The sequence below is a fragment of the Vespa crabro genome, chromosome 4, assembly GCF_910589235.1.
Source record: "Vespa crabro chromosome 4, iyVesCrab1.2, whole genome shotgun sequence".
Lineage (NCBI taxonomy): Eukaryota > Metazoa > Arthropoda > Insecta > Hymenoptera > Vespidae > Vespa > Vespa crabro.
In genome coordinates this window covers 6,898,287-6,915,786 of record NC_060958.1, presented here as the reverse complement: position 1 = coordinate 6,915,786, position 17,500 = coordinate 6,898,287, and the positions used below count along the sequence as shown (strand labels likewise).

At 30.9% G+C, this 17,500-nt stretch overlaps 1 protein-coding gene and 1 long non-coding RNA gene across 5 annotated transcripts in view; one reads left to right on the top strand and one right to left on the bottom strand.

The window, feature by feature from the left end:
- Positions 1 to 17,500, bottom strand: part of LOC124423729 — an 89,558-nt gene that overhangs the window by 29,626 nt on the left and 42,432 nt on the right. The gene's annotated exons all lie outside the window — the stretch shown is intronic.
- LOC124423721 (adenylate cyclase type 6) overlaps positions 1 to 17,500 on the top strand; it is an 80,039-nt gene that overhangs the window by 28,586 nt on the left and 33,953 nt on the right. For all 4 annotated transcript variants that reach the window (XM_046961796.1, XM_046961795.1, XM_046961794.1 and 1 more), the window contains one exon: positions 1,684 to 2,240. In XM_046961796.1, the coding sequence (XP_046817752.1) occupies positions 1,684 to 2,240 (557 nt within the window). The remainder of the gene's footprint in view (positions 1 to 1,683; positions 2,241 to 17,500) is intronic.

The following is a 17,500-nucleotide window of genomic DNA, read 5'->3' as shown; positions in this document are numbered from 1 at the left end:
TGATTACTACATCACGTGAAATATATTGAATATCAAATATTATCTCAATATTATCTAAATGCATATTAACTAAATTGCAAAGGCATACGTATTTATCTGCATAAATATATATATATATATATATATATATATATATTTTATTGATATTATATATTCACAAAGATTTGAGTAGTAACAATGTTTCCGGTGCTTATATATCCCCCATAAAAAAGAGAATTATCGAAATAGAATTTTCTCCGATCAGAGTAATTACGAAATAATTCTCTTGTAATGTTGTAACGGGTAACGACACTTAGAGGATTACTGCATAATATGTTTTCCCTTTATCTAAGGAAATCCATAAATTCTTTTTCTGACGCTCACTTCTATTGATACTAAAAAAGCATTAATCCATTTATCCGAGATATATAACTATGTAAATAAATATATATACATACCCATATAAAACGTGGTATATATGAACATTTTACATATGTACATATATATGTTTCATTAAAAAAAAAAAAAAAAAAAAAAAAAAAAAACGTTCATGATGAACTCCAATCATTTATTTCTCTTCTCTCTCTCGTTCTTTTTTTCTTCTTTCTTTTTTTCTTTCTTTCTTTAATCCTCACACGTAATCGCATTTTACAATGTTTCATTATTCTCGGATATTTAATCAATATTAATAATGACGTAACCTTCTATCGATACTTCGCGTTAGATTCTATGACAGTTCAATTTTATATCAAGCAATAAATGGTCGAAATATCGTGAAAGGAGAGTTTGAAAGAGAAGCTTCACACGTTGAACTATTTTTCTCTTTCTCTTTGTTTTTTTCCTTCTTTTTTTAGATTGACAGCAAGTGAAAAAAAAAACAAGAAAAAAGAAGAAAAGAAAGAATATCGAATGGATTCGTAAATAAATATCGTGTTATAACGAAACAGTTTGTAACAATATTTTGAACAAGCAAACTTTACGAGATGAAGTATTCTTTTTCTTTTTTCTTCTTCTTCTTCTTCTTTTGTTTTTTTTTTTTCAAAAGCAAATAAAAAAAGATATCGAGTAGATTCATAAATGAATACTGCATTACAACGAAAAAGTTTATAAACTATCCTTTGAGAAAGGAACTTCATGGGGGATGAACAACTATTGTCTTTTTGTTTTCTTTTTTTTTTTTTTAGATCGGAAGCATGTAAAAAGAAAAAGTATATTGAACAGATTCCTAAATAAATACGGTATTACACAATGAAGAAGTTTTTAATAGAAATAAAGCAGAGAAAAAAAGTAAAAAAAAAAAAAAAAACAAAAAGAAAAGAAAATAGAGAATACAGAAGCTAAATAAATACAGTATCATAACGAAGATATCTTTTTGCGAAAAGTAACTTCGTAAGACGAGCTATTACTTTTTTCTTCGACTTTCTCTTTTTTTTTTCTCTTTCCTTCTTTTTTTTTTACATCAGAAAAAAAAAGAAAAAAAAGAAGAAAAGAAAAAGGAACAGAAAAAAAAGGAGAGAGATAAATACATTAGCAAAAAAAAAAATAATAAATATCCCGTAATAATATAACTATAAGATAATTATAATATGATACGATCGATCTTTGAGAATGCGTATAACATTTATTTTTCTTTTTTTATACTTTTCCGTTTTTATTTTTCCTCTTTAAACGACCTTCCTCTGTTTCATTTTCTCTGTTGTTCAGCATTGGTCGCAACCATTTCGAGGCCCGGTATGAACGAGATTTGGTTGGCCGTCGTCAGCGGTGCCGTATTGGTTACATTGTTGGCCTTACAAGTAACCCTGAACATTCATTTGGCCTATTTGCACGAGATACAACAGAAAAATTACGAGGACGACGAAAACATCGGGGAAACGTCGTCGTCATCGTCATCATCATCGTCATCATCAACGTCGTCGTCATCGTCATCGTCGTCGTCGTCGTCGTCGTTGCCATTGCCGTCATCATTGTCATCGTTGCCATTGTCGTCGTCGTCGACGTCGTCGTCGTCTATGCCGTCCTTGTCGTCACCTACATCGTCATCAATGCCATCTTCATCGTTCTTGTCAATGTCAAAAGAACTACGTACCGGTGGACCATTGGCGGCAGCTTGGGCTGTCTGCTTTTTCATCTACATGGCTTATGCCTTATTACCGATTAGGCTTAGGCACGCCTGCATCGCCGGAATCTGTTTTTCGATCGCTCATCTCGTCGGTGCATTGTTACTCTACCCACAGGATTATCCTGCCATAATGGCTCACGTAAGTAAACCGACTGATCATACGAATTGATAATTTTTATTTTTATTATTATTATTATTATTATTATTATTATTATTATTTTTTATTTTATTTATCTTTACGAGAAAGAAAGATTTCTATTAATGGTTAACGCGATGGCAGCGCGGTGATGTTGCAGTAGTGGTGATAATGCATGTGTCGTACGTTCGATCGAAATAATCTCGTATTATTTTCACACGTTATTTTAAAATTTAATTTCTATCGAAAGAGAAAAATAACATAAACCAACAACGAATCGATTTATTTTATGATTTGAATATTAAAATCAATGAATAATCATCATCATGTCTCGTTCGTGTATTTAAGAAATATTTTCATCATTAAAACGCCTACTATCGTCCGCAAATCGATATCGCGCTTTTCTACCTCGAAATGTTTTCAAATCGCACGTTTAAAATTAACAAAAGATTTCGCATATATACATATGTACGTAAGTACCCCTATATAATACATCAAGTCTCTACGTTGATCAGTTTCGATTGAATTCAACCAATGTTGCCAATGCTTAACTTAACAAAAGATTTTCTATATCCGTATTTTATACATATATACATATATATATGTATGTATAATACAATATTATATGTATATATATACACATGTATACGTTGATCAGTTTTGTTTGAATATCAATCGTTCGCTTTGAAATTTATACAACAATATATATATATCTCCCTCTCTCTCGACAAATTTTCCTTCCGTTTCAAGGATTCCATGTTTCATTTATCTTTTCATCGAGTTAATCCAACTATAATGACAATCCTAGCGTACATTTTCCAAACGAAAAGAGAGAGAGAGAGAGAGAGAGAAAGAGAGAAAGGGAGGAAAGAGAGGGAATCCATACGTTCTCGGTACATTCTCGAACATGACAGACTGCGCGATAAGTTCTTCGTTCTATGGATAAGAGATAAGCAAATAGATCGATCGGTGTTAGAACAGAAGTGAAGAGAGGGACTTTAGATGAAGAGGGATGGAAGAGTAAAGAAGGGTGTGAGTTGAAAGAAAGAGAAAGAGATAGAGAGAGACAAAGAAAGAAAAAGGAGGGGGGAGGGGGAAAGAAAGAAGATAGAAAAGCCATACTATCTATTCTAAAATCTCATGAAAAGGAGAGTTCCTTGTTATTGGATTTCGTGGCAACTGTAGTGGCAGTTGAGTTAGGACGGGGATCGACGAGGGAAGGAAGAGGAGGAGGTGTCTTCATCCATCAACTTACCGGACTCTCGAATTCTTTTCTACGCGATTACAAAAGGGAACTTTTATTACGTTGAAAGCTTTGAAACGTTTGCGATCTTCGATTTAATTGAATGATAATATCGAAATATATCGAGTAGAAGAAATAATTTTTTTTTGCCGCATGAACGAAGAAGTAAAAGAGAAACGCAAAAAGAAAAAGAAAAAAAGAAAGAAAGAAAAGAAAAATGAAAAAAAGATAAATAAAATACCTCGTAGATATTAAACACATAGATACACAAATGGATAGATATGTTTGTGTTTGTCTATCTGTCTGTGTGTGTATGTGTGTATGTGTAACATATATGGAAAAGAAAAACAAGTTTATAATATACGATCTAACGTTTGATATCGATGATGAAAGAATTTCTTGTTTGTCCAGTGGTTCTCAAAATAATAAATTATTTATTTACTATCTTTTCTTTCTGCTCCGATGATAAATAAAATGAAACGATCCTTTAATGCAGTAGTAAAATGATTTAACAAAAGTACCAACGAGGAATCACGTATGGGCTTTGAAATTTGTACCGCGTCTCTTAAATTGTCTCTTCATTCAACCCTTCCGAATATTCTTCGATTATCGAGTTACAATATTAATAGACGTCCTGTTCTGTCGGGTTCGACGTAATTGCGAGTCCGTCACTTCTCGTCGTCCAGACACAAAGGACAGAGGTCGAACGATACTATTCGAGAAATATATAGACCGGCCAATAAATTAAGAGAGAGAGAGAGAGAGAGAGAGAGAGAGAGAGAGAGAGAGACTGTGTCTACTATTTGTTTCTATTTCGTTTCAAAATTAATATAAAAAAAAAAAAGAAAAAATAATAATATCATTTTATAAATCCAATTAGTTTTATTAATTTTCAATAAATTCGCATTTTTTTCATGCGTATAACGCATAAACACGGGTTTGTTGTTATTGTTACTGTTGTTGTCCTTCTCCTTTTTCTACTTCTTTTTTCTCTCGACAATGTACATTTAATTGTTCATAATTAATTAAAGATAACATGTTCAACGTGGTTAATAATAATAATTCGTTCGTTCGAGAAGCCAACGGTTCGATCTACCATGATATTGTTTGAAAGGAAGACATGATGTACAATACGGTTGAAAGGAAACGCGGTCTAACAATCTAATACACTGTCCAGTATATTAACTCCGCTACCGTAGTGTTCCTTACGTAGAAGGAAACACGTAAACTCAATGAATTGACTTCGATGTCGATGAAATTCGACAATTACGTCCAAAGGCTCCAGTACCCTTTGGAAAATGACTATGTGTAGTATCCATCTATAGATTGCTAGACCGATCAAAGACGTTCATGCTACTATATAATAGAACAAGACCGTCGCTTCGTTTACCTGCTTTGGTTATTGTATCGTTATACTCTTGTGATACCGTTAGAACCTATATAGAACTTATCTTCATTCTTTCTATCTCTTTCTCTCTCTCTCTCCTTCTATTTTTTTTTCTTTTTTTTTCTTTTTTTTTTTTTTTTTAATGTAAATCATCCATCGTATCCTGCTTCGATAACATTGACAATTTGTTTTACTATTAATTATCATTGCGATTAATATTAGTCATTTTATATTGTATTATTTGAAATCAATCGTGTACATACATAGCATGTATATAATTTGACATTTGAAGTGTTTCAAAGATCGATACAATGGAGTCGATTGATAATCATGAATTTAAAAAAGAAATAGGAACATAATAAACCGTCATATGTGCCTTACTATCTTATTAAAATTTCATTCATATTTAATGTGTTAGAGAGATCGATATGATGGAGTCGATTAAAAGGTACAAATTAAAAAAAAAAAAAACAAAGAAAAAGAAAAACGACTATTAAATATATATATCTCTTTTTTCTTTTCTTTTTTTTTTTTTTTTTTTTAAACTATCCTACTTATCCTATCACTTATTGAAATTTTACTTTTGAATCATTGTCAACCTTCCATCATTTAAAGAAAACAAATTGTATATAATTTGACACGTAAAATATTTTTTTGTGAGTAAATCAATCGATAGGTCGAATCAAGTAAAATAACAATAGCAAAAGCACAAAATTTCATCTTCTCGTGTTAGGAGTAACAGCAAAAAAAAAAAAAAAAGAGAAAAAAACCTATTAGAGGTTTTATTCCGATGCGTTTGTACAAATGTATCGATTGATCCGATTTGCTACTTTCGTGTTTTACAAATGTTTGCCAATCATTAAATTTGTCCGGTACAACAACACAACACAGGGTCCTCGGAATCGACGTTCCATTGAATTCGAAAATACAATACGAATGTTATTTGTACAATTTTGTTAACGGTTTTCTTTTTGTTTTTGGTCTTTTTTTCTTTCTTCTTTTTTCTCATCTTCCTTTCGCTTTCGTTCCTTTCATCCTTCTTGCCTAGCCCCCACCTCGTTTTGATTTAAAAAAAAAAAAAAAAATTCAACTCACTTGTTCGACATCAAATCCATTTTCATTAAAAAAAAAAAGAAAAAAAAAATGGAGAAAGGAAATATATATGGGTTAATGAGTGTCGCATATCGTTAATCGTTAATTACTTCAATGAACAAATTCTTTCTGACGATCGAAAGAAATAGATATAGATAGATATACGAGAAATAAAAGAAAACAAAATGGAGAAGAAACAAAACGAAAAAAAAAGTAAACAAACAAACAAAAACAAAAGAAAAATAATTAAAGAAGAAAACAAAAAAAGGAAAATAGAAAATGATGTCCCTAGTTCGATCGGCGAAGTAGTCATGTGAAAAAAGAAAAAAGAAAGAAAAAAAAAAAGAGAAAATAACACAAAAAAGAAAAAAAATAAAAGGAAAAAAAAGATGAAGTATAAAAAAAACCCGGTGAGAGATTAGAGCAGCCGGTGTGTAGGTATCATAAATCATGATGGCGCGCGACATCATATAGGTAGCTCCAATTTTCTCAGTAACTATAGTTAGCAATCTCGACCCGTTTGTTTTATCCTAACCGACCCACCACCATTCTACTTTACTATATATTATGATTAACGAGCGATAATGAATTTTATGAATGACTGACATTTTCCTGTTTATAAGTAAAAATGCACGCACTTTTTCTATTCCTCTTTATCTTTCTTCCTTTTTTTTTTCTTTTCTTTTCTTTTTTTTTTTCATTCTCATCCCTTTCGAAACTATTACGAAGACACATTTCGTAACGAGAATATGATAAATGAATTCGCTTATCGTTACTTGCCGTATTTAAACATTAATAGGACTAGGAAGAAGAATGTTAATGGTCTGAGAAGAGAGAGAGAGAGAGAGAGAGAGAGAGAGAGGGAAAGAAAGAAAGAAAAGAATTGGAATTATTCGAATTATCGAATAATCGTGATAATAATCGAAGAAAAAAGAAGAAAAAAAAAATATAGACAACGATCTTTCGATCTCTAGATATCATTTTCTAGATTAGTCCGAAAATAATTTCATTGTCGATAACAATCACGACTAACAATGCACTTTGTTGAAAAAGCTTAAAGCTTATCATCGATTTTATGGAAATTCGAGTATGTAGGTCATGGTCGACGTAGATCGAGTGTGATCGATCGGATAGTTCCTATATTGGCATATAACGATAGGGATATACGTGCGAATATGCTGCGATGGCAAGACATTGATCACGAACGGACAATCGAACCGATCCTTTGCATTAATGATCGATTAAAATGAATTTAGTTCTAGTCTCGAGAGAGAGAAAGAGAGAGAAAGAGAGAAATAACTATCAGTCCATATAGACTATCCAATCGTACACAATGTTTAAATCCTAAATGAGAACTGGACATGGCATCTAGGGAATTTGATCTCCCATTCCTACCAAATAAGTAATCATAAACTTTGATCCATTGCCAAAGCTTTTCCATTTTCTTTTTTTCTGCGAGCATCACCGAGCCACACGATCGAAACACAAATGATTATGGAAAAGTAGTCTGATTGTAATCGAAAAAAATTCAAGAAAAAAAAAAAAAAAAAAAAAGGAAAAATATTACTTCATTGCATAACTTGTTACGACGACGACGATAACCTACCTATCTAGTTGCAAGAGTTACGTAAACAAACTAATTTTCTTTTTTCTCTTCTTTTTTTTTATCCTCTTTTCTTTTTCTTTTTTTTTTTTTAATTTTTCACTTACGCGAAAGAAAAAAGAAAAAAGTGTGTCAATGTGCACAAAACGAATTCGAAAGTTCTCTCGTGCGTTATATTTGCCATCGTAAGACGAAAATGAGAAGAAAAAGAAAAAAAAAGAAAAGAAAGGAATAACGAAACGATGAAAAAACTAATCGTTCGCGAAACAAAAGGAAAGGAAAAGAAAAATTTGCTCTCTCGAAAAAATGCGCACGCGGCATACCTCCCCCTTTTTCCCCTTCTACTGGTTTTACGCGTTTGCATTCGACTTTTCCCTAGTGACTTTTCGTACATTACTTTCATTCTTTCTTTCTTTCTTTCTCTTTTTTATTTCAACGTTTTTACGCGAGTTGAATAATAATTTTGACCGATGATCGAAGAGAATCAAAGAAAACTTTCGTAATTTCTAAAACCAAGCGAAGCTTATCCCGAATACAAACAACTTTTTTCCCCGGCAATTGGATAGGATTTATTTTCTATCGAAAGTTTATTTTTTTATTTATTTTTTTATTAACTTTGATCAATTGATACAACTATAAATCGATCAGATAAATTCTATAAATAAATAAAATATTCTAATGATCGTGTGATAAGACGAACTTTGTCGATCGACGCTTCTTTATCTATTGATATTAATTACAAAATTGCAAGAAAAAAAAAAAAAGAAAAAAAAAGAAAGAAAGAAAGAAAGAAAGAAAGAAAAAGAATTTCATTTGCAATTAAGAAAACATGTCGCGACTCGTAAACAGAAAAAAGAAAAGAAATAAAAAGAAGAAAACAAAAGAAAAAGAAAAGGAAAAATTAGATTGAAAAAAAAAAAGAAAAAAAATAAAGAAGGAAAAGAAAAAAGAAAAGAAAAGAAAAGAAAAGAAAAGAAATGAAAAGATTGACAATTTTTATCCTAGCGCTCGTGAGCTTTTAATGCGCAAACTTTTCTATATACCAAGAGTAAAAAGTGGCCATCAAGAGTCCTCATCCAATTTAATTATCGTTTATAAAAGTATGCGTGTGTATGTCTATGTGTATGCGTGTGTATGTCTATGTGTGTGTGTGTGTTTAACCGAAGACTATAGTAACCAGCAATAGCAATAGCAAGAGTAACAACAGTAGTAGTCACCAACTCGGTTATTCCATTCGCGTACAGGGTCTATCGAGGGAAAAACTAATGGCGAAAGTAGGGAGAAAACTACCCTTTCCTGCGGCCCAACCCCGTCACAAACCCTACCACCTACCATCCTCCGTACACTTCCTCTTCTACCTTTTCTACATTGGTCTCTCTCTCTCTCTCTCTCTCTCTCTCTCTCTCTTTCTTTCTTTCTCTTTCTCTCCCTTTCTCGTGAGATTCAACAAGGACTTTCTCGTCGTCGTCGACGACCTCGTTTCTTTGCTCTTTGGTCAATCGTCGGAGCTTTTTAAGAGGAGACTATAACGATGAATATTTTATTCTTTTAACGTAAACTTCTTCTTTTATTTAAATTAACTAGATATTGTAGCATCACAGCGAAAACTCTGTGTATATATTATATATATATACGTGTGCGTGTGTGTATGTATCAAGTATTGTTTAAATTAAGATAAATCAAAAGCTCTTTCGATGGGACAAAGACGATTGACATCTTTCTTCTGAATTTATTTTATAAAAAGTACTACTGAATCTTCTCGAGAATAAATTTATCTTCCTCGTAATTATAGTCACGTAATTTAAAATTTTTAATTCGTAATTTCACGTTTGACAGAGATAAATTTATCCGAAAGTGTCTGAAAAAAGAATTGTCGATTTTTAAAATAATTCGGGAATAATCTTTCAGATTTGTAAATACTTACATATCTTTCTTTGTTTTATTTTGTTTTTTCTCTCTTTCTTTTTTCTTTGTTTGTTTGTTTGTTTTTTTTTTTTTTTTTTTTTTTTTTTTATTAAATAATAAAGTCAGTATGTAGAAATATTTTGTTGATAATAAATACAACACAGGCAAATAATTAAATGTCATTTATATTATACGTCATCATATTTTACTCTAAATACTGAGTATTTATTTAATATATCAAATGCAATATTTAAAAGTATTGACCTCTCCCAAAATGCCCGCGAAACAAATAAATAAAAATAACCGAGCCATATGTATTTATTTTATCGGAACGATTTTTCTTCCTTCAGGAGAACGATAATAAATGCGATTTGCAATGAAACGATGTATATACGTATGTATGTACGTATATATGCTATCTATGTAGATACATATGTATCAAGTATATTTGCCAAGAGAATAAAATGTCCGGTTTCTATCGAAAATGGTGAAATTGCTTCGTGAAATATCCTAACACATTTACCAATATTATTTTTATTTTTCCACGTAATAACCTAACCAAGTACATTTCATATCCGTAATATTGTTTAACGAAGGGAGGAAAATAGGAAAGTGGAAAGAAGAAAAGGAGGAGGAAGAGGAGGAGGAAGAGGAGGAGGAAGAGGAGGAGGAGGAGGAAGAGGAGGAGGAGGAGGAGGAGGAGGAGGAGGAGGAGGAGGAGGAGGAGGAGGAGGAGGAGGAAGAGACTCGATCATGAACGTTGTAAGCTTTTAGAAAAGGACCAATCACAATTTTCCTATATCCTCTCCTATTCCTCATATTCTCCATTTCTCTCTTTCTCTTTCTCTCTCTTTCTCTCTCTTTCTCTCTCTCTCTCTCTCTCTCTCTCTCTCTACTACTAACACTTTCGCATTTTTTCATTTTGCGCTTTTTCAAATTTCCCCATTGTTTTCGTACGTTCAATTTCGTACGTTCGTTACGTACACGGTTCTTTTTTTTTTCTTTTTGTCTTTTTCATTTTTCATTTTTCCTTTTTCTTCCTTTTATTTTTTCATATCCACATTTCCAATGTACCCCGATGATTCGATCACTCTTTCGTACGATTTTACTACTTTTTTCTTGTTTTTCCTCTCTCTCTCCCTCTCTCTCTCTCTCTCTCTCTCTCTCTCTCTCTCTCTCTCTCCGAGTTATATTGCAATTTTCGATCGAAATATACAAGAAAATGGCAATATAAAAGAGATGGTAGAACGAAGGAGGATAAACAAAATAGGAAAGATAAACAATTTGAAAATTTCATTTCGACTATAAAAAAATATTTCGCCGAAAGATTTTTAATCTCATTTTAAAGACATCCCCCAAAAAAATCATTGAACCTGTGTATACGTAAGCACGTACATGCGTATGCATATATACAGGGTGTCTTAAAATGTGACATATCGATTTTCGTAGTGTCGTTTTAGAAATCGTTGTATGTATGTATGTATCTCTTTCTTCCTATTATACGTCTGACGAGTGCAGATGGGCAAAAAATAAGAAATGAAAAGAAAATAAAAGGAAAAAAAAAAAAGAAAAAGAAATAAGAACGAAAAACGAGAACAAAATAAAAAAGAAAAAGAACAAAATAATACTCTTAGCGTTTCATTGCACAATGCATATACGTAATTATGAATTTTACGATCGTTAAATGACGTGAAATACTTTTTCTTTTCCAATCTTTTCTTTGTCGTTATTGACAAAAGAGCGTACGAGACACAAAAAATAACATCAACGTGTGTATATGTTAGAAAAAGAAAAAGAGATAAAGAGAGAGAGAGAGAGAGAGAGAGAGAGAGAGAGAGAGAAAAAGAGAGAGGGAAAAAATTACAGAGAAAAATAAAGCTTGTACGAGCGTAAAAAAAGGGATGAGCCATTTATGCAAAAAGGTTCATCGGGGATGTTGACAACGGTTAATTAGTGGATACTGTTAATTGGATCTCTCTCTCTCTCTCTTTCTCTGTTTTTCTCTTTTTCTTTTTCTCTCTCCTTTAATAATACCAAAGGTGTTTCGAATTTCTCAACGAGATAACATAACCGAACTTCTCTATGTGAAAGTACGATTTAGATAGGATTTATTTATATAGAGAAATTCTAACGAGCCTCAAGAGCAGATAGAACAGTTGTTAATAAATCAATTAATTTACTAGTACTTGTCATCGATATCAGAAATATTGTAATTATTTTCAATCATATGTATGTGCATATACTTTTTATTACAAAAAAAAAAAAAAATAACAAAAAGAAAAAAGAAACGATTTTTAAGAAGTAAACGAGTGGGTTAAAAGGGTGTCTAGCGGTGGGTTATGATATTCCCTAGAGATAGACTAAAATTTGTCAGAAACATGGAGTGAGCTAAAAGTCTCTAGGGGGTCGGTTAAAATTCTCTAGGGGGTCGGACTGAATGTTTCCAGATGATTTTCAAAATCAATCACTTCTCTTTCCTAGACTTTCTTAGACTAATTTCTCTTTCTATTTTCTTCTTTTCTTTTTTTGCGATTACGAAACTACAAAATCTTAGGAACTTTTGAAAAATTCAAAAAACGATAAATTATTACTAAAATTATTAGTAAAATATCTAGAGGCGGATTGGAGAGGGATGGAAAAAGAGCAATAAATTTTTTCATTCTCACGTAGAATATTCACGAATGATGTAAAACAGCTTTAATAATTTCAAATATTATACTTATATACACATCAATGGAAATATAATTACGAATTAAATTACAAAGGTGCTAAATGCATGAGTGATTTTAATTTTAATTAAATGATAAATTCTTGTTTCTTCATTTCTCGTATTTCCCCCACCCCTCTCCTTTTATTTAATCAAGCTAATTTCATTTGAGAAAATGTTTATACTTTGCGAAAGAATAAGAAGGAAGGCAGGAATGAAATTATATATGAAATAGAATATTCATGGAGTATAATAACAGAGGATAAAATATTTGTAAATATATGCGATGATATTTTCGAATTGTATTTTGCACACACGCACACATACAAACAAACAAACAAACAAACAAACAAACAAACAAACAAATACGCACTGCAACAAAATTTCAAATTATACCTTCGAAATTTTTAATGAACGAATTAAATATATCTATAATTTTATCATTATCTTAATATTATCTCGATTTCATATCGAAAGACTAACATTAGATTTACAATCTACGTATTAGGATACGAGTACGCACAGATTCTAACATTAACGAAATCTATGGAGGAATCAGGAAGGAATCCCGATAAATAGGAGAGAACGCGACGATATAGGATTCCAACTGAAATTCCTAACATAGTAAACTCTCTCTCTCTCTCTCTCTCTCTCTCTCTCTCTCTCTCTTCCTCTCTATTCCTCTATCTCTTTTCCTCTATCTCTACTTTGGACGTATATATACATCGCATATATATGTATCGTATCATGCATATACACACACACACACAGTTCGAGCAAGAGTTTTCTCGAGAAATTCTAATGGTGTTTTAGGGATGTTATGAGGCTATATGGAAAAGACTCTGATTAAAGCTTGTTGAAAGCAACAACGCTTTTTCTCGACATGAACAGCATCTCTTCTATTTTTTGTAAAAACGTAAAACGAAACTTTATATATATATATATATATATATATAAAAATATATACATTTGTGTGTGTACGTATACGTGTGTACTCGTATCTCGTCTAATGCCAACGCGTTGTATCTTCCAAGCGTTGCAGGAACGTCGATTACTATCGTCTACACGATGCTCGGTGTGTCGACACGAAATACGTCCTTTGACCCGAATAACGTCATGAAAATTACTTTGAGAAATAACTGACGCGAACGCGAATTTCTCTCCAGAATGATAGAGGTAAATGTAATTTTGGTATAAAAGCGTCTTGGCTCTCTCTCTCTCTCTCTCTCTCTCTCTCTCTCTGTTTCTCTCTCTCTCTTTCTTTTTTCTTTCTCTCTCTCTCTCTCGAGGGATCACTCTCACCACACTCTTATGGGATTAGACGTTAGAAAAAGATACAAATGAGACAGCCCACATAAATATTACCACGGTGATCCTGTGAAAATCATATACGATCTTTTTCACGAATAAAAGAACAAACAAATTTCGTATAATAATTCATCGAAAATGAGAGAGTATTTTTCTCTCTCATTTTCTTTTTATTTTTCCTTTTATTTTTTCTTTTTCTTTTTTTTTTTTTTTGATAAGGAAAAATATATCATCGTTAATATAATAATCCATCGTGAATATCATTATGTAGCTTTTTCGAGTATAAAAAAGGTACGACATTATTATAATAATTCGTTGGGAACGAGAGTGTTATTTTATTTTTTTTTTTAAACAATTACGAGAAAAAAAGATATATATATATATATATAGCCCACAGGATGGGTTCAAAATTATTAGGCGATTTTAAAAATGAATTACTCACTTTCGAGATTTTTTAAACAATTTTTTTCTTTTTTACTCCTTCCTTCATCTTTTTTTTATTTTTTTTTTTTTTTTTTTTGTAAATTGTGAAACTCTGACGAGAATCGCTCGTCAAATTACAGGTTTAACTGCAAGCTTTACTATACTAAAAAGTAAAAGAAAAAGTGTAATTTATTTTTAAAATTATCTAGAAATTTTTCTTTTTTTTATTCAACCTATATTATCCTCAGAATAAACCGATGAAAATTCACGCACGATCTTTTGAAATATGAGTGAGAGAGGGAGAGAGAGAGAGAGAGAGAGAGAGAGAGAGAGAGAGAGAGAGAGAGAGAGAAGAGGAGAAAAATATATTAATAAAAATATATTATTAATGTTTGAATAAACGATGGAATAAATATATTATTCCATCTCAATATTATAATTGTATGAAAAAAATTGTATCAAGCAAAACGCTAAATCACATAGATAATTTCGGACAAAATACTAGATAACAATTTCTTGTAACGTTTCATCAAGTTGGATTTAGAATAATTGGCTATAAAGAAGAAAGAAAAAATATATTAGAAGTATCTCCTTCGTTATCGTATATATTCCCTAGAGTGATATAGATTTATAAATATGTATCTGCTGTAACACATATTGATATGGACATGGTATAATCTTATATGATATGACCTAAAGAAAAAAGGCAATAAAAAGATAAAAAAAAGATCGAAAAATTTCATTCATATTTTTGTCAAGAAAATTTTAAGATTTACGTCGTACATTTCGTGTAATATCTCTATACATCCATCTATGAATTGGAAATGAAAGTTCATTTGTATTCTATTTATAATATTAAAAATCTCCAATTCGAGTCGAAATATTCGTGACTGGATTAGAAAAATTATTATTATTATTATTATTATTATTATTATTATTATTATTATTATATGCTATAAAATTTTTCTTTTTTTTTTACATATAAACACATGCATAAATACATCTATATATGTGCACGTGTATATGTATATATATGTATATATATATATATATATATATACATATATATATACATATATATATATGTATGTATATATATATATACATATATATATACATATATATATATGTATGTATATATGTATGTACATAGACAATGTATATCTCACACGTAGATATCCTATTTCTCAAACGCACGAGAGTCTCTTTTAACCGGCTGGTTTTCTACCCCGTATGCATGTGAACTTTTTCATTTAACTTTGTAACCAGAAAGCCAAAAAAAAGTGTTTCTGAACGTCGTATAGAGAAAGAGAGAGAGAGAAAAAAAAGGAAAGGGAAAAGAAAAAGAGACAAACAAAATAAATGTGAATAAAAAAATATAGAAAATCCTTATAATCCACTTCTTTCTAGCGCGAATCTCTTGCCAGACGTTATTTCGTTGAAACACGTAATCTTATTAAACTCGGATATGAAATTTTTTCGTTTTTGTTTTCTAATAAAAAAAAAAAAAAAAAAAAAAAACAAAGAAAAAAAATTAAAATAAAATAGAATGAAATAAAAATAAAAGAAAAAATAAAGAAATACAGAATAAAAAATTAAAAAAATATTTAAAAATAATGGGCGGAGAAAAAGAAAAAAGGAAATATCGGACATAACACGCTGCTTTGTATTTTTTCAATGATCCGAAATGGAGAAAAATAAAGACAAGTAAATAATTAAAAACAAAAAGAAAAAAAAATGAAAACAGAGAGGAAAGAGAGAAAAAAGAAAACGGGACAAACGTAATAAATGTGAATGGAGATGGAGAAAGTGCGTTTTTGTTTTCTTTTTAATGAAAGGATATAAAATAAAATAAAATAAAAAAATAAAGCTCAAGAATAAGGAATGAGAAATCAAAAATTAAAAAATTGAAAAAAAAAAATATATATATATATATATAAATATATATATATATATATATATATATATATATATATATATATTATATATGTCAAATGCAGTATACCAGCTTTAATTTCCTCGCGTAAATGAGTAAACTCTAAATAAATTTCATGACGCGTTAATTAGTAAAGAACGACAACGACAATAAAGTATCGAAGTTTTACGAGATCGTTCGAGGATCGCGAATGAACCCGCGACTCTGCATTTTCTACGAAGGAAAAACGACGACTACGACTACAACTACGACTACCACTACGACTACGACTACGATTACGACTACGACAGGTAGCGACCTGTTTACGAACTAATTGCATCTCGTTAGAGCTTAGTTTTCCGACGAGAAACAAGTTGATCCACCGTTGGCTTTGCAACACCCCACCTTTACACCCCACTTCCTCTCTCTCTCTCTCTCTTCCTCTCTCTCTCTCTCTCTCTCTCTCTCTCTATTTATTTCTATCTCTTTCACACTCTATCTCGTATCGTCTTGTCTCACTCCAAGACCATTTATTAAAAGGAATCGACGACTTTAAATTACTCTTTCTCTCTCTCTCTCTCTCTCTCTCTCTCTCTCTCTCTCTCTCTCTCTCCTTCTCTCTCTCTCTTTCATAAGTTTTTATTTTTTTTTATTTATTTATTTTTATCTATTCTAATTATACGTATTCATGAGTCATCTTGATTTTGAGCGGAATTAACATATTTTCATCCGGATTTGACGTTGGAATATTTATTATCTCTCTCTCTCTCTCTCTGTACAGTTTTCTTTTTTCCTTTTTATCTTTTTTCTCTTTTCTTCTTTTACTACTTCTTCCTCTTTTATCATTCTCTTCTTCAACAAATCCGTAATCCCTTCTCTACCTCTTCTCTCTCTCTTTCTCTCTTTATCTCTCTCTCTCTTTCTCGGGCGCTCTTTTTCTTTCTGGTCATCGTGAATGAAAAAAAAAATTGGGATTGAGAGGTTCAAAAAAATTCAACCGGTGTCGATCCACTCGTTAAGTCCGTCAAAGTATTTTAGAAGTCATTAAAGGATTGAAAAGAAAAAAATGTGAAAAAACAATTAAAAAAAAAAAAAAGAAAAAAAAGGAAAAGAAAAAAAAAATACAGAGAGAGAAAACAAAAAAGACTAAAAAATATTGTTTAGAATATTTACGCTCGTCGGTTTATCGTTTGCGTCATGACAAGTATCACGTCCTTTCACCTGTAATCGGATTAAATATGGAAAGCTATGCGCGTATGTACATACATACATACATACATATGTAGATATCTACATACATATGTATGCATGCCACATGTGTATATGTAAATATTTTACGGTTGGCAATTTACAGATTTTATTAAACCAATGGACATATTTTTTTCACATATTCTCTTCAATTATTTTAACACTTTTTGTAACAGTCTGTAAATGGAATCCATTATTACTTTCTTTTTTTTTTTTTTTTTTTTTTTTATTCGAGATGAAAAAGAAAGAAAACTCAAACGACAATGCGTTTTTTTAATTTAATATTACTTGAATATTAATCGTTAAAAATCTTAGCAGATAAAAAAAAAATATACACACACATCGCATATACAAAAAAATAAAAATGTCTACGAAATGATATTTTTACTTTCAACGAAATATTAAAGGGCTGTTGAATTAAAACGTTCAATT